We start from the raw sequence: 18,295 nt of genomic DNA, 5'->3' as shown, positions 1-18,295 counted from the left end.
CTGGACGACTGCCTGATCCAAGTGGACAGCAAGGCCATTCTGTTACAGCATCTGGCATTTGTAACAAAGCTGTTAAGTTGCCTAGGGTACACAGTAAACAAAAAGAAGTCAAAGCTAATACCCTCACAAGACATAATATTCCTGGGTGCCAGCTTAAATACAACAGCCCAGATGGCTTATCTCACGCCAGACAAACAAAAACAACTGACTCAATACTTCCAAAAGATGGCAACTTTTACCCAGCTCACTGCAAGGAAAATCCTGCAAGCATTGGAGTTCATGGCATCCTGCATTCAACTAATTCCACATGCAAAGCTGCATATGAGGAAATTACAATGGTACCTGAAAAGTGTATGGACTCAACACAGGCACAGCCTCGAAACAAATATACCTCTCATTCCCTGCCTTCAAAAAGAGTTCCTATGGTGGGCTCAAGCATGTCAAATAAACAAGGGTCTTCTTTTTGTCTTACCTCCAGCAAACCAAACTATGACAACAGATTCTTCAGACTACGCCTGGGGAGCACATATGGCAGGACAGTGCACACAGGGCAAATGGTCTGCAAAACAAATGCATCTACACATCAACCAAAAGGAGATGCTAGCTGTGCAAAATGCACTGACAGCCTTCAAGGACCTCTTGCATCCAGGACAACTACTAATAAGGGCAGACAACACCACAGTTATGTGGTACATAAACAAACAGGGAGGAACACACTCCTACCCTTTATGGAGTCAGGCAATGACCTTGTGGAACACAGCATTGACTTACCAAGTACAACTGCAAGCACAGTTCCTGCCAGGAAAGGAAAACATATTGGCAGATGAATTAAGCAGACATTTGGCAGATCCTCACAAGTGGAGACTACACCCACAAGTATTTTCAATGATAACTCAAAGGTGGGGCCGCCCAGACATAGATCTATTTGCCTCCCCCAACAATTGCCAACTACAAAGATTTTGCACAAGTACTTATAATTCCCTAGCCTGGAAAGTGGACGCCGTATCATTCAGTTGGACAGCATTGACAGTCTATGCCTTCCCACCACTACCTCTGTTGACCAAGGTATTACTGAAAGTCAGATCAGAGAGACCACAAATGATCCTCATTGCACCGGACTGGCCACGTCAGCACTGGTACCCATTACTAAGGACCTTGACTCACAGCCCTCCATGGATCTTACCTCAATTCCCACTTCTGTAGATTCAGCAAAACTCTTAGATCCTTCACAGTCAGCTCAGGACTTTAAATTTAGCTGCATGGAGAATACCTTGAATTATCAATCAACACTTCTCTCAAAGGACGTCCTGAATGTCATTTTGGAGGCCAGAAGGCCCAGCACCAGAAAAACGTACTCAGACAAATGGAAAAGATTTTGTGCATGGAACCAGGCTAAAGGCCAAAATCCTGGGATACCAAACATTCCTCAAATACTGCAATACTTAACTGAGATGCTACACAAAGGCCTTTCTTTCTCATCCGTTAAGATCCATGCTTCAGCCATTTCAGCTCAATATAATACGGATCCTCCCATATTCTCACACCCTTTACTAAGGCAGTTTCTCAGAGGGGCTAAGAATATAAGACCCCCCAGAAAACCCCCAACGCCAGCTTGGGACCTCAACTTCGTTTTAGAAAAATTAACACTGCCTCCTTTTGAACCAGCCTTCTCAGCAGAGCTACAATACTTGTCATGGAAAACAGCTCTGTTGCTGGCTATCACCTCAGCACGCAGGGTCTCAGAACTACAGGCACTTATGGCAGTGGAACCTTTCATCATTTTCCATCAGGACAGAGTCTCTTCTGAACTAACTCTACCTTTATGCCAAAGGTAGTATCCAGTGTGGCTTTGAATCAGACCATTCATTTACCCACCTTTTATCCAAACCCCCAGCATAAAGGAGAAAGACTCCTTCACTCTTTGGACATTCACAGAGAGCTACATTACTATTTGGATAAGACAAAGACCTTCAGAAAAACTGACCAACTCTTTGTATCCTATGCTGCAGGTTCACAAGGAAAGGCCATTTCAAAACAGGCCATCTCCAAATGGATAGCACATTGTATCCGCTTTTTCTACTCGCACCATGGGAAAGCAGTGCCTGTTAATATTAGGTCCCATTCTACCAGGGCTACAGCAGCCTCAGCAGCCTTTCTCAGGGGGTTCCAACCAAGGACATTCTGGAGGCAGTTACTTGGAGTTCAGTGCACACCTTTACCAAGCGCTATCACCTTCCATTATACTCAAAAACCAGAGCTGGTTTTGCCACTGCAGTTCTGCAGGGCATCCTAGCTTCTCCTAACCCAGTTTAGTACCAGCCACCCATCCATAGCTTTGGGATTCAACCCAAGTGTGATGACTGCAGCAGTATAACACGATGAACATAGTACAGTTTTGTACCTACCATAAATGTAGATGTTCGAGTGTATATACTGCTGCAGTCCAGGTTACCCTCCCACCATCCCCTCTACATACCAGGGTGTTAGTTATAACTCCATGTACATCAATCTATTGGATGCATGTCTATATGGTGTATTTGCTAACAGCTAGTACTATTGTTTATCTACTAAGGTATTTTTGCATAGTTATTTGTATTGCCTTCCTAGTTGGGGGCACCTGACATCTGGGGCAAGAAAAACTGAAGAAAATGGCGTTGGCTGCCCCTTTTATCCCCCTGTTGCACTGACGTCAGGGAAGAAGGGACGACAACCAACGCCGGACCAAGACTTTGGAATTCGGTCGACTGCGGGACCGCCTGACAGCAGGATAACCCAAGTGTGATGACTGCAGCAGTATATACACTCAAACATCTGTATTTATGGTAGGTACAAAACTGTACTTTTGCATGTGTACCAGTCGGTTGTTGTCAGAGTGGAAGCTGAATCTGAAAACGACTAAAGCTAAGTACCTCATTGGGGACCTTTTTCTTGCACTAACCGATGTCCGAAAAAGTAAGTAATTGTCTCCGCTGTGGAAAACAATACCACACCGAGACTTCCATACTTTGTGTATTACTTGTCTAGGCCCAGACCATGAAGTCCCCCGTTGTTGGTTCTGTGCACTTCTTAATTCTGGGACTATTCACCGTAGAGCTGAATTTGTAGCCAGGCATTTCTGAAGTAGTTCATTGCATTACGAAATGGCATCCATTGCTCAGCAGTCTGTGGATATTCCCAAAAAATGAAAAGATAAAGGGACAGACCACACAAACGTAAGCCTTCAGATGACCTGGCCAAGAAGCAAGTCTTCAGTTCTAAGAAATTCAGTGAGGCGCATTCGCAGTCCCTGATGCCGCTAAGCATTTCCTTCGAAAGGGCCTCTGTAGAGGCCTGCAGAGTCTGGTATGCCGCCAGGGAATGCTTCATCATCTGATCCCTTGGTTATGTCCACTTCAGTTGGGTCCAGAGCCGCTGCGCAGGCACCGGCTTCCGAGGAGGTTCTTCGCACAACTGATTCAAGGCAAAAACCGACATCTTCGCTTCCAACTACCGCATCCCAACAAATGGATTTACTAAGGCCTAAAAGCAAGACCACCCCAAAGAAAGTGGTCTCTAGTCGCCATCTTACTCCTCCTTCACCGCCTCAGACACAGTTACTTAAAATGATGCAGGACCTTATCACTTTCATCAGGGGTAGCAGTACCACCCCTTGTAAAAGAAAGAGGGATACTTCCCTTGAAGTTCACATAGAGCCAGATTCTGAAATTTCAGACTACCTGGATTCAGATGAAGAACAACCTTTCACCTCCTTTGAGGATTCTGATGTAGAGGAATCTATTCCTTCTGCCCCCCCCCCCCCCCGGAGGATCTTTCATTTGGGGAAACCCTGCAGACACTCAGAGAACATTTCCATTGGAAAGCCGAAGATTATCCTCAGTCTAAGAAAAGACTAAGAGAGTTTCTAGATCTTCCTCAGCACAGACCCTTGGCCATCCCTCCTGTTCTGGATGTGGTGGATGATGTTTTCCCTGAATCTAGCGTCACCCCTGATGCCCTACCCCCTGCTCCTAGAAAACCTGACCGGTATTATAGGGTGCCTGATTCACATAAGTACTTTTTTAAAAAACCTGCAGCAGACCCAGAGGTCATCACACAGGGGCCCAAAGAGGCCAAGGCTAGCTCTTCTAAAAACCCAATTTCCTCTGACTAGGACTCAAGAGCTCTGGACAGATGGGCTAAGAAAGTGTACACCTCCACAACCTTGGCTATTGGGGCTGTTAACTGCCGATTCCATATGCTAAAATGTCAACAGCACACCTTGGAACTTAATGAAACAAAAAATTTGATCTTTACCTGACACTAATACTTCCAAAGAGTTAACAGATCTTCTGCACTCTACTTCTCAAGTAGTTAAACACTCCCTGCACTGTGGATTCGATACACTAGAAGCCTCAAGTAGGGCCGCTGTGGCAGGTTCAGTCATTAGGAGGCACGCATGGCTAAAAGAACAGCCACTGCCTGATCATGTAAAATCAAAACTACATGATGCCCCCCTGGATAAAGACTGCTCATTTGGATCAAAAGCAGAGGAGGTCATCAAAAATATGAAGGATAAAGCTAAATATATGCAAACAGACTTCCTCCAAGTTAAACCTCCCAGATTCAGCAGAAACTTTCCCAGCTCCCAATAGACAGGTTCAAGGGAGGCCTTGCAGGGACAGACCAGTTAGACCACAAATCCAAGGCCAGCGAAGGACTAAGCAGTGGCCCTCCACCACTCCCACAGCAGGGAGTTTAAGTCCACTCACTACTCTTAAGAACGTGCAATGACTCCCACTCCCCCTCCCCTTATAGGAGGAAGGCTATCTGTTTACAAACAAAATGTGCTGTCTATAACAAAGGACCAATGGGTATTTAAAAATAAATTTTCAGGGCTACAAATTTACCTTCCAGCTAGTCCCAACCTTAACAGGTTACCAAAATCTACCTCCAAGTCAGTGGGCTGAACCATTAAAACAAGTGCACATACTCCATGCTCTTGGGGCAGTGGATCTTGTGCCACAGGAGCAAGCAGGAAAATGATTTTACTCCAGACTGTTCCTAGTGCCAAGAAAAGAAGGCACTTGGCAAACTCATCCTCGACCTGTCCACTCTAAACACCTTCCTAGAGGTCCCAAAATTCAAAATGCTAACTTCAAAAACTTTTACCAATGTTGGGAAAAATTACGTCTCTAGCCACCCTAGAACTAAAGGATGCCTGCCTTCATATACCCATAAGGGAGTCTTGCAGAAAATACTTATGCTTCAGAGCAGGTTCACAACACTTTCAGTTCTCTGTGCTATGAATGTGGAAGACTGCAGCATTTTCCTCCACAAAGGCAAGGACTTGTTCATTGAGACTTTTTTTTTTCCTCTACAGCAGGTTGACATTGGCTGTATGATAGTAGAGAGTTTATCAGGGTAGTTAGCCAGATTGCATATGAGGAAAGTTCATTGTTTCGTAAAGTCCTCCTGGAAGCAACATTCCCAACCCTTGGGTATGGTACTCCTAGTGTTTCCATAAATCCCAGATGGAGCTTGTTGGGCATAAGTTTACTGTAGTTTCCCAGCTTGAGTCAGTTTAGTTTCTGATGACAAATACTTTGGGCTTTGCCTCAGCTGCTCCTTCACAAAGGAACTTGCACATCAGTTTGAAGTAGAGGTTGATGGTCCTAGCTTTAAAGATGTTCTGAATGTTACCACAGACACTACCATAGTGATGTGGTGTATAAGTAGACAAGGGGGTCAGAAGAGCGTGTCCTTTCTGCAGGCTAGTGATGAAAGTATTGGAGATAGTAGTCCAAGCCAGCCTGGAGCTCAAAGCAGTGTATACTTAGTTGTGTTGCAGCAGCGTTGTGGATGATCTGTGCAGGGTACTCGAGGGGAATGGCGACCAAACACAGGAGTTTTCCAGCAGTTGATAACCAGCTGAGGGCTTCCAGACTTTGATGTATTCACCCTGCAAGCATATCAGCAGCTACCTAGTTGTAGTTTGTGCATCTGGGCTTCGAATCTGGTTATCATTCCAATGATAGAATTATTTCCTTTATGTCTTTAGCTGCTGCTGATCTTAAGGATATTGAAGGAGGACTGCAGAGAAGCACATCATTTTCGTAATACTGTACTGTCCCTGACAGCACTGCTTTATGATGGTGGCACAGATGACCTAGAAGTCACTTTACTGTCTGCTTCATAAGGTAGACCTGCACACTCCAGAACCCTTGTCCATCCCAGCCTAAAGGAGTTTAAGCCAACAGCCTTAAATGTCTGTCAGTTGTTCTTATCACCTTTTTTTGTGATACAGTAGCTGTATTAAAAGAAGTCAGAAAAACTAAGGAAGTTGTGTGTGTGCAAAAGTTAAGTGATTTTCCTTAAGGAGTAGGGACCAATTAGAAGGTGGATTACCCTCATTCTGTATTGTCCATCAGATTTCTTTCAAACAGGACTGTCATACTGTTATCAAAGTGCAGTTTGTAAGGGGAGTCATCCACCTTGGGCCATTGAGGTGGATGGTCCTTCTTCCTTAGAATCTGTTTTGTTCAGGCTGGAACAGTTGACTCGAACTGTCTGAGCTGGGATCTTCAGTGCTTCACAGACCATTTTGCTGTTTGGTGTCATGTCAGCCTGAAAGGTTTCAGGCCCACAAGCCATGATGTGTATGGGTCCATATAAATTATTTTGCAGGGAGAAGGTCACCTTCTGGTCTGGTCCTACTTTTTATCTCCAGAGTAATGTCAAAGTTACCTGTCATTTGGACTGTTCAGCTACCATTCTTTTCCAAACCCCAAAACATGGAGGGAAGGATCCTACACCTTTTGGATGTCCACAAGCTACTGAGATGTTTGAACGGTTTCAGGTTAAAAACTCAACAACCTAAACAGACAAAAAGCACAAGATAGAGCCCACATACTCGAATGCTATAACCTTGACAAGCAGACAAAATTAACAGTACACATTTTTATGGGGGGGCAAGACCTCCTATGCACCCAGTGTGGAGGGCTGTGCAACCCCACACAGCCTGCTAATTATATATTACAACTCCAAGATCTCTGTGCAGTGGGTAAAGGGCAAACTCCCTGATCCTCGGTGTTCTCAGTGTGGCATAGTTCATGTGCCAGCAAAAGGAAACACCGTTCCATTCTTTTTTTTTGCCTGTTCAAGGTCCCATGATTTGAGCATGTGGGCTTGATCTTGTGGTCCATTTGATCCATTTAGTTTGTCAAGTTTGTAACCTGGAACCTTTTGAATGAGACCTAGTCCATAAGATTGATAACACAGTTATTCCTAATCTCTGGGCAAACCAGTGCCTAGAAACACTCTACAAGTGGCTGTATAGTCTTTTTATGAGAAGAGAAATCTCTGCAGGAGAACATCAGAGCACATTCCACTACAGCAGTTTTGACTTCAGCAACAGCTTTTGGCATGTTTCGGCCAAGAACTTTTAAGGTTTAAACCTACTTCTCAGAATGTACTATTTATAGAAATTACAAGGTAGATGTACATTCAAGTAACAGGGCAGGATTTAGGACAGATGTCCTGCAGGAGCGCCTATAAATGAGCTTCTGAGGTAGCTGACCCTCATTATCTTTCTCCCATGTTTCCTATATAGAGTTGGTTCCTTTCCTTGTCAGGAATTGTACTGTGATAAAGATCCATGCAAAAAATGTAATGCAATTTAGTGAGAACTCGCCATAATGGTAGATGTTTGAATAGGATCACTGTTTTACAGTGTCATCAGGTTGTTTGCTTCTGCTGCCTCAGGGAGGTGGGATTGGACTACTGTGGGGGCTAATACAAAAAATTGTCCTTTTTCTTCTGGAAACCCTAGCCATTGTTAGAGGCAGACTCTTTTCTGCAGGGAATGTGCATCCCACACTGTTTTCCATTGGCAGAAAAGACCAGAAGAAGGCATAGGCTGTCACTTTTGTCCATGATGCAGGCTTTTGTCATCACATAGCTCAACTTGCATCCCTGTGTTCACAGAGCTTTGCGACACATACCCTTTGGGCAAACATTATTCTGTCTATTCCTATACATCAGCAATTCTGTTGCAGCAGTCATCCTACTTGAACAGCTGTTATGGTGAGTTTTCACACAGTTGTACTTTACTGAAGTATTGTTTGTTTATCACAAGGTAGCATATTCCAGTCGGAGATGGTCTTGTCAGGGTAGCATATTCCAGTCATTACAGCGACTGTCTTAGTCTTTGTTTGTAGCAGAAGTGATCTTGTAAGAATTGTTTAGATGGAGTTTTATGTATTCAGTGTGACCATCATTTGCAAAGAAAATTCAGTTAACATTTACTAGGCCCCATGTTATTTATATGTTTAGAAAAATAGTAGAGAATCCATGACTAAGCCTTACAGAACTTGTTTGTACTGGAATCTGAAGCATATTGACTGAAACCTGAAATGCTTACCTAAGTAATTAGAAAACTGACAAGTCACATTTTCAGAGAACACAGAACAGTTTGTGTAACACAATACTATGCGGTACTTTCAAAAGCACACAATAGAGCCCACATACTTGAATCTTGTAACCTCAATCCTTGTTGCTTACTAGGTAAAATTGGGCTGGTTAATAGGTAGGTTGCAGAATATATTTAGGACAAAAGCCATTCCAGTATCGGTAAGAGTGCCATGTTAATTAGTACATTCTAGAATTTAATAACACTTCACTAATATTTTAGCTAGAATATATTACCTTGGTAAACAGACTGAAATAAATAAATATGGATTTTCCATAGGGCAGAGTTTTTTCTATAGAAGAAAGAGGAACTTCATATAGCTGCTGCAGCTCCTGGCCTATCCACCCACTCATGAATAAGTGGCTATTGTGGCACATTTAAAGTATGAGTTTCCTATTTCCTATAGATGTTTGCTTATTTCCTACAAATGTTTGCTTATTTTCATTGGAGGTCTGAATTGATGAAGCTTGGTACAGGTTTGCTGTATCCTGTGTCCTGCATATAGTTAACATAGCATGTGCAGCTTGTGTGTGTGTTTGCACTGATGTGCGAGAGTGGGTCTGCTTCGAAAGACCGACTGTCACATAGCCGACTTTCAAGTAACTGAGACGAAAAGAACGAGACTGCAGAAACCAGAATGGCAGCTTTTTACAAGGGTAAGTAGACTCTTGGCTGAAATCCCGTTCTCCACTGTGGTGTGATCCTGGAGATGGTATACTAAGTTGGGGGGGTGTAGCCCCCATCTAGGTAGGTTAAACTTACCTCGGTGTTAGATTCATTCACAGTCGGCCAAGTGTTTACTTACTCTTTAAAAAAGCTGCCGTTCGGGTTTCTGCAGTTCCATTCTTTTCGTCTCGGTTATTTGAAAGTCAGTTATGTGACAGTCTATCTTTAGAAATAGACCCGTGTGACCACATCTTGCATGAGAGCGGGAGAATGCAAAACTATTGTGCTGAGTGGTCCTCAGGAACAAAGGTCAGTATCACAAATCAGTTGATATGGCAAGTACCAATGTAGCTATAGATGTTAAGTTGTCTATCTCGCCTTCATTCTTGCTGGATGGGTTCGGAGCCGACCTCGGCTCCGACTCGGCCACTCTAAAAGCTCGAGAGTTGGTTCCACCGGCTTGCGGCTCCCCCTATATCCCACAATGCTAGGCGTGAGTTACCTCAGATCTCGTTTGCCGCTACAGCAATCGAGGTGTGTTTTCTACCGGCTCCAGGTTAGTGAAAGTTAGACTAGCCTAAATTCTTTAGACTTAGGCTAGCTTAGTGTATTTTTCTTTCCCTTTAGTGTAGTGGACTTATTATCCCTCCCACTTCGGTGCCTTTGGTTATGTCGACTCACTCCCTCATCCCAGACCGCAGAGAGCAAGCTCCTCAAGAATCCCCTGTGGGGATCTCATCCTCTTCCGAGGCCTCTCCTGAATTGGCAGGGGAGCCCCCTAGGAAGAGAAAGTGTAAGAGGAAGCACATAGACTCACCTGAGTCTGTCACCTCTGACACAGATTTAGAGGATTCCGAGGGTTCCCCACGTTCCCCTTCTGAAGATGTCTCTTTCGCAGACATTCTAGAGATCCTGAAACAGAGAGGGAAATTGGCCAGCCCTTAACCCTTCGGAGGATGAATCTGTGTATCTTGAGGCGTTTGGCTCTCGCCCTTCCACCTCCTGGGTGTCCCCCCCTTTGATCCCCTCATGCAGGTGGTTGCAAAGAAGGCCTGGACGGCTCCTGATTCAGTGGACCCTACCCCCAGGAGACCCTCCAAATTTATAACAGCACCAACTGACAAGCAATTTCTCACAAAAGGTGTTTCTGTGGATGCTATGGTGGTAGCTGCTGCCACCAAGAAGGAACTAGCTGATCCTTCAGTGCCTGTTCATCCCCCTAACAAAGAATCTAGGTCTATGGACAGGTACGGGAAGCGGATGTTCTCGTCAGCGACCTTTGCTATGCGTCGCTGAACTACCTATGCCATTTTACTCGCCTTCAAAGAGACTTGATCAAAGAAGCGAGTGACATGTTGAAGGATCCTACGGCTGCAGGTTTTCAAGACAAGATGAACACTCAGCTGGCTACCCTGAACTCCATAGCTAACTCCTCCATGCCTCCTTTCTTATGCGGCTGATGGAGCGAGCAGGGCCGCAGGGACAGGTGTGGCCTTACGCAGGCATGCCTGGATGCGGCTATGCAACTTTGCGGACCCCTTTAAAACGTCTTTCACTAATTCCCTGTTTGATGGATCATCTCTTTTTGGTCCTCAAGTGAAAGAAACCTTGACTAGGTGCGAGACAGATGGCAAGACTCTTTCTGCCGTCGGAGTCCGTTTTTCTACTCCTTCTAGGCCTTACCCCAAAGGCCAGAAAAGTGGGAAAATGTGGTTCCGCAAACAATCTCAAGGGACTTTGCCTGACGCACAAAGTCGGTTCCCCGCCAGAGGCAGTGGGGGGAGCAACAATGGTAGACGTCGCCCTAGAGGCAGGGGGGGTCCGCAGAACCAGGGCAATCGGGAAGTCTTCTCTGATAAGCCCTTTCAGCATCCCTGAGGTGTTGCCCGACTGCCCACCTTCGGAGGCAGTCGGGGGAAGATTGTCACTGTACCCAGAAGCCTTGCTATCCCTGACTCAAGACAAATGGGTACAGTCCATCATTTCCGAAGGCTATTCCATTCCCTTCGTTCGCATTCCAAACCAATCAAAAAAATCCCTTCCAGATGTTCCACCCGCTCAAAGGGATCTTGCAGCTTTGGAAATTTCAAAGCTGCTTGCCAGCCAGTTCCAGCAGACCAGCAAGGATCCGGAATCTACTCCAGGTTCTTTTAGTTCCAAAGAAAACAGGGGACTGGAGACCAATTTTGGATCTCAGTATCTTGAACAAGTCAGTCAAGAAAACAAGATTTCGGATGGTCACGCTGCAGTCCATCCTTCCCCTTTTGGGAAAGGGAAACTGGATGTGCTCTATAGACCTTCAGGATGCGTACTATCACATAAAAATGAACAGACGCTCCAGAAGATTTCTCCGCTTCAGGCTGGGAACCAGTCATTTTCAATTCAGGGCCCTGCCCTTTGGTCTCACCACTGCCCCGGTGTTTACCAAATGCATGGCAGTGGTAGCTTCTCACCTGAGACGTCAAGGATTCCAGGTGTTTCCATATTTGGACGACTGGCTCCTCACAGCTCCCACCAAGCATCTTCTCCTAATGGCCAGGGACTACACCTTTCGCATTTGTCAAAAGTTAGGCATTTCAATAAATTGCGAAAAGTCTGTTTTGTCGCCTTGTCGTACTATTACCTTCATAGGCGCAAATCTAGACACAGTCAACATGTCTGCGAGACTAACACATCAGAGAATAGCAGACATACACAAATTGGTCTCACTCCTCTTCAGCAGCAACAGAGTCAAAGCCAGGTTAGTTCTGAGAGTGTTGGGGATTATGGCGGCTGCCATACCTCTGCTTCCATTAGCCAGGTTCCACATGAGAATCCTTCAATGGATGCTCTTCACGCAATGGTCATACCAGCAACTTCCGATGTCCCACACCATTATGATTATGCAGACATGCAGGAATCATCTTCTGTGGTAGATGTCTTCCCCTCAGCTCTTATTGGGAAGACCCTTTGTCCCTTCCCCTCCGGTTGCTACTCTGACAATGGACGCCTCCCTGATCGGGTGGGGGGGGCATTATCAGGGCAGAACTGTCCAGGGCACATGGCAACCACACGAATGCCACTTGCACATAAATGTTCTAGAGATGAGAGCAGTGCTTTTAGCGTTGCAAGCCCTTCAAGACTCTCTTCCCTTGGGAACGATAGCAATCCAGACGGACAATATGTCTGTAGTGTGGTATATCAACAAACAAGGTGGAACCAGGTCCTACCCCCTGTGTCGAGAAGCACTCGGACTGTGGCAATGGGCGATTTCTTCTCAGCGGTTTCTGATAGCAACGCACATCCCCGGTTAGTCCAATCAAATCGCGGACAAGTTGAGCAGAGCTATCCTCATGCCTCACGAGTGGTCTCTGAAAGACTCTGTTGTGAGAGAAATTTTTTCTCAAGTGGGGTCAGCCTTGCTGCGACCTTTTTGCTACTCCCCAAAACAGCAAGTGCAGAGATTTTTTCACCCTATTCCCTCTACGAGGTCAGCCCAGCAGAGACGCTCTAGTCCAAGTTTGGCCCCGGGGACTTCTGTATGCATTTCCTCCCTTCCCACTAATCTCTCAAGTGATACAGAAAGCTATCGCTCAGAAGGCCTCGTTGATCCTCATTGCTCCTTACTGGCCTCGACAGGTTTGGTTCCCCTTTCTACATCAATTTCTGTTGGAGCGACCTTGGCATCTGGACCTAGTTCCAGATCTTTTGATCCATCAGTCGGGTCAGTTTCATCGCTCCTGTCCCTCTCTGAACCTCACTGCTTGGTTCCTCCAATTCCAACCTTAGCCAGGCTTCCTCAAATATCTCACTCTGTCCGAGATATTTTGATAGCTTCCCATAAATCTTCCACTAGAAAGATTTATTTAAGTAAGTGGAAACGTTTCGCCTATTGGGCTCAAGGAAGGGACATAGATCCTTTCACTGCTTCCATCCAAATGGTCCTTGATTTTCTAGCTGAACTCTTCCATGCAGGTTCATCTCCTTCTACTCTTAAAGTTCAATTGGCAGCTATTTCTAACTTTCATGTGGGCATTTCAGAGTCTGCCATCATGTCCCACAAGCTTTGCAAAGCCTTTTTGAAGGGAGTTTTTCTACTCAGACCTCCGGTAAGAAATCCTCCTCCTCCTTGGGACCTAAATTTAGTTCTCAGTTCTTTGATTCTCTCCCCTTTCGAACCTGCAGTCTCCTGTTCTTTAAAATTGCTATCATGGAAGACTCTCTTTCTGGTAGCTATTACTTCAGCTAGAAGAGTTTCAGAACTTCATGCACTCAGCTGTCGACCTCCTTATCTGTTGTTCCATAAGGACAGGGTATCTTTACGAACCAACCCGTCTTTTTTTACCTAAGATAGCCTCGGTGTCTAACCTAAATCAAAGCATTGACCTCCCGGTGTTTTTTCCAGAATATTCTAACAGGTCTGAACAAAAATTGCATTGGCTAGATGTTCATCGTCAGTTAAGGTACTATTTGGATAGAACCAAACAATTCAGAAAATCTGACCAGCTGTTCATCTCTTATGCAGAAGGCAGAAAGGGACTTTTAGTTTCAAAGGTATCATTATCCAGATGGCTGACATCTCTGATTTCCCTTGTTTATGAAATTAGACACCAAAAGCTGCCTAACAAACCTAAAGCCCATTCTACCAGAGCTTTGGCTACTTCTATAGCCTTCCAAGACAGACTGCCTATTGACACCATTTGTGCAGCGGCTACTTGGGCTACTCCTCACACTTTCATTTCTCATTATAAGTTGGATTTAGCCTCTAGACATAGAGCTAACTTTGGTTCCACTGTTCTCAAGAGTCTGTTCCGATAGGCCACCCGGGACAAGGTGCTAGGGACGCGGTCCCATCCAGCAAGAATGAAGGTGAGATAGACAACTTAACATATAGAAGTTATGTTCTTACCATAACGTTCCATGTTAGTTGTCTTCTTCTCGCCTTCTTCTTGCGTCCCACCCTCCTTCCCCCTGGCCTGGACAGACCTAGAGGAGTTTGATTGTGACCTCTCTTTCTACCACCTCTTTACTATAGGTATATGCTGCTGTGCATATTTTCCTGGATCAGGATGTAGGCCACCCTTCTCTTCTCCCTGGTTTATAGAGGTGGACTTTGGTTATAGTTATTCTATTGCTATTATAAGCTGGGCCTAGCTTACAAACGAGATCTGAGGTAACTCACGCCTAGCATTGTGGGATATAGGGGGAGCCTCGAGCCGGTGGAACCAACTCTCGAGCTTTTAGAGTGGCCGAGTCGGAGCCGAGGTCGGCTCCGAACCCATCCAGCAAGAAGAAGGCGAGAAGAAGACAACTAACATGGAACGTTATGGTAAGAACATAACTTCTATTTTCTGTAGAAATAATAGGTAATGTTGTAGCTTCATGGTGGTAGCAGTATTGTTCTTTAGTAAGTTGTCTAATCTGTAACTGTCAGTAAAATGTAGTAAAGACATCTTTTTTTGTTAGGTCTTCTAGGGAGAGGTCATCTCGAGACAGAGATCGTTCTTCCAGAGATAAGCACAGGTCATCCCAGTCCCGAGACAGAGAGAGAGATTCCAGAGATCAATCAAAAGACCGTGATGACTTCTCTGAGAGGAGCCATTCCTATGAGGATGCCAATGGTAACTTTGAGGACAACAGTTCAGAGGAACGAGAGGCAGGAGAAATTTAATTCACTGAAGCTGGTTTGCTACCTCTCCACCTTTTCCCCATCTGCTCTCAAGAATACGTTCCATTCATAACCTGGACCTTTATCTACTGCTGGTGTCAGATCCAAGAAAGAAGTCAGCTACACTGCCTTCATTATATGCTGCTTCTCTCCTCTGTTACAAATTGTTATTCTCATACATTGAGTACCACGTAACTTCTTTTGGGTCTGTTAATTTGAGACAGATTGATGCTGGATTTGGCAGAATTAGTATTAAAAATGCAAGTATGGTTTCACAGAGATTAATGGATACTTGCTTCCAAGGTTTTATTCCTATTTTCATTTTTATTACTGCATTTTGTAGGAGCCTTTATTCTTGCAGCAACTTAAAACTTTTTGTCTTGATTCATGGTCCCTTCATAATCTGGAAACGTAGCATAGACTGATAATACGTGGAGGCTACACATTTCATCCCATTTAAAATATTGACGTATGACGAATTTTAAGCCAGTACAGTTTTGCACTGGTTTTAAGAAAAACAGTGCAGTATGTTTTTTAATCAGGACTTATCTTAATATTTTTGTTGTAAGTTTAAAAATGGCACACCTGTTCTTGTTTAAGCTTGTATTGTGAAGTAAAGTAACACTTGAAACTGAGAGAGTTCTAAGTTTTTTTCCATGCCCAGTGGTGAAATAAGTTGAAAAAATTAAGAACAGTATCAGGTTGTGACCCAAGCTAATCTCTCCGTCTGTCGTTATCTTTTTCTTCTGCTGAGGTGTTCTCCATCACTCTGAAAGGAATCTTGGAATGTATGCAGGTAAGTTGTACTCGACAGCTAGCTTTGAGGACTTTTCTTGATGGGTCCTTCATTAAGTACTCATTCTCCACCAATCAAAATTCATCACTTTTTTCCTGTAGAATTCTGTGCTTGGGGAATCCACGATGCTTTTACCAAAACAATTCTTAATGTGGTGCACCAGCATCATAAGCTTGCATATCCTACAAGCCTAACTTTTTTTTGCACTCAACCAGCCAGGATCTTCTTTTCATTAAGAATCATAGGCAGTTACTAGGCTTGCAGTCCAGGGGACCATTGAAAAGCCTAGTCCAAAGTCAGAGTTGCCCCCAGTCATGGTCTAGTTAAGTCACAGACTTAAGTGACTTGCTCAGGGTCACACAGTGTGCAGATAAAGGCTGAGGAAATCAAACCCTGTACCACAGGAACTACAGCTCATAGCCCTTAACCCTATGCACCAACTGCCAGACTCAACTTTAAGATCGTCTTACTGGGTCTTCTGGAGAAGTAAAGAGATAGATAAACCAGAGATTGATCAAAAGAGCAAGATGATTCCTCATAAATCTGTAACTCCCGAGTTCTCATTGGTGTCCATGTGTCTTTTGGATTCTTTGTCAACACCAGTACTGTTTCAGGGAATCGCATAACTTTGAAAACTGCCACAAGTGTTAGTTTGATCCCAGTTGCTCATCGTGATGACGAAACTTTGTTCAGAGCTCTTTCTGATGAGACCAGTGGGGATGGTCCTCTTCACACCCTCAGGTATTTGTTCATTACCATAGGGACAGGCACTGTAAAACATTGTAGGCCTGAACCACTTGGAGAAAAGTCAGATGAGCAGCTGCCCCCCCCTGTGACAGACACGTATACACACACGCACACACACCACATGTGCTTGTCCTCAAGTATGGAGGGCTTGAACCCAAATTGGTCCTTATTAAGTAGGGACTTTGGCTTTTGGAGGGACACAACCCTTGACATGCACACACATTTGGGAGTACATCCTGGCGTAAGATGCGAAGAGTCTTCTTGACCAGTGTCTGCTGGCCAATGCAGATTTGTGGGATGGTCCAAAGAGTGGGGGATTCTGCTTCGGAGTATCACTAATACATAACCAGGTAACTCCATTGACTGCTATCGATCAGTCTGGTCAGCCATGGACTCAGCCAGTTCTGGTCAGTGAAGGTCCATCTTGCCATCTTACACAAAGGCATACAGTTTTCTTAGACGTTCAGTGGATGTTTGATATTGGGAACCTTTTTTTAATTTGTCTTTACTAATCTTGGCAAGATCACTGATTCACATGGACCTTTATCAGACTCTGCCTGGGAGTACTTAAGTGACTTACTCAAAGATGCACAGTAGACATATGTAGGGTGAGGGAATCAAACCCTGGACTACAGGAAGCAGTTTAAGCTCTTAGCCTTAGTACTTTTTCTGACTGCCAGAAGGATCTTGAGTCGTAGCTGTGAGATTTTCATTCGGGACATTAAAGTGAGGCCCATACTAGACCTGTTGTAGCTTTCTCTGCACCTGTTGCTTTTGGCTAATGGGTGATGTACCACTAATACAAACTTCCACCATTGTCATTCTGTTCCATGCCTCCCCCATGCATAGTGGGCTTCGTGGTACCTCCCTGCTGCTATGGTCCTGTGAAAGAATCTACATAAACCCCTGTTATAAAAAGTAACAAAGGCAGTGAGTCCACCACCATCTGCATCCGTTAAAATGTTTTCTTTGGAGATGCCATCAGGCATGAAGAGCAGTTTGGACTAGCTTCTGGCTTCCAACTTTTTCCTCAGAATCAGATGGCCAAGTTTCTTGGGGAGAAGCTTAAAGGGTCCCTTGTGTTATCCCATCCTTGGAGCATGTTTAGTATGCTGTCAAATGCTTGGCATATATCAGCTGTTAGTATCAGTGGCTGAACAGGTAAGACATTTGTCTGATGCTGGAAAATCAGATGTCTGTCAAAAAGACCGATACCAAGTATCTGAAGAATGAGTTGCATACCTCATGAGCATATGTACCTCTGCCCAGTGCCCTGGGGATAATTTTCTTCCCACCATCTTATCTTCCTCTTTGATTTCTACCAGCTGCTTAGCTGGGAGCTTAAATTTTGTTAAAATCTTTATTTTTCCTATCACAGCCTAGTGGAAATAACTATATGACTGTATATCTTGTTATCCTTAGCCAGTTAGTTGTCAGTAATCACCTGTTTTTCCTCCTAAAGCCATCTATCCTCTAAATTCTCCCCAAACCAGCCCAGATCTTCCCTGAAATCTTGTAATGAATGTTGAGTATTCTGTCAGGTTATCACATCTTTTTATCTCTGGATGACTGACTAACCACTGTGATGAGCTCAGTAGAGAACCCTTGTAGCAAAGGGCTTGCCCTCAGAGACCTCATAAACTTCCTAGCCTCCAAATCAGGGGCCCTTGATGGCTGTAATAGCCAGTTATGTACATCCCTGACTCCTAATATTCCCACATTTTTCCTTCTCTTCTCATTTCAATATGAGACCATTACCATGCTCCTTCCTTGGCATAAATGCTTTAAACTACATTAAATAGTCATTTCATTTAAGTGGCTTTCCAGTAGTAGTAAAGTTCTGGAAGACCCAGCCCTCCCCACTCCCTAGGAAGTGTTAACTTTTCCCACTCCAATCTTAGTTTCTCACTGTTTCATGTCAGAGACAGCAACATACATATTATTTCTTGGGAGAAGTCTCCTCAGAGCCCATAGTATTACTTGAACAGTGTAA

At 44.5% G+C, this 18,295-nt stretch overlaps 1 protein-coding gene across 1 annotated transcript in view; it reads left to right on the top strand.

Annotated features, from left to right (window-relative positions):
• LOC122804616 (putative RNA-binding protein Luc7-like 2) overlaps positions 1 to 15,394 on the top strand; it is a 1,326,948-nt gene extending 1,311,554 nt beyond the window's left edge. The window contains exon 13 of the mRNA XM_044074589.1: positions 14,558 to 15,394. Coding sequence (XP_043930524.1) covers positions 14,558 to 14,762 — 205 coding nt within the window. The 3' untranslated portion in view covers positions 14,763 to 15,394. The remainder of the gene's footprint in view (positions 1 to 14,557) is intronic.
• Positions 15,395 to 18,295: the final 2,901 nt, after the last annotated feature.

Source organism: Protopterus annectens, chromosome 1.part1, assembly GCF_019279795.1.
Source record: "Protopterus annectens isolate FY-2018-M chromosome 1.part1, PAN1.0, whole genome shotgun sequence".
In the NCBI taxonomy this organism is placed as follows: domain Eukaryota; kingdom Metazoa; phylum Chordata; order Ceratodontiformes; family Protopteridae; genus Protopterus; species Protopterus annectens.
This window is presented reverse-complemented; position numbering and strand designations above follow the sequence as displayed.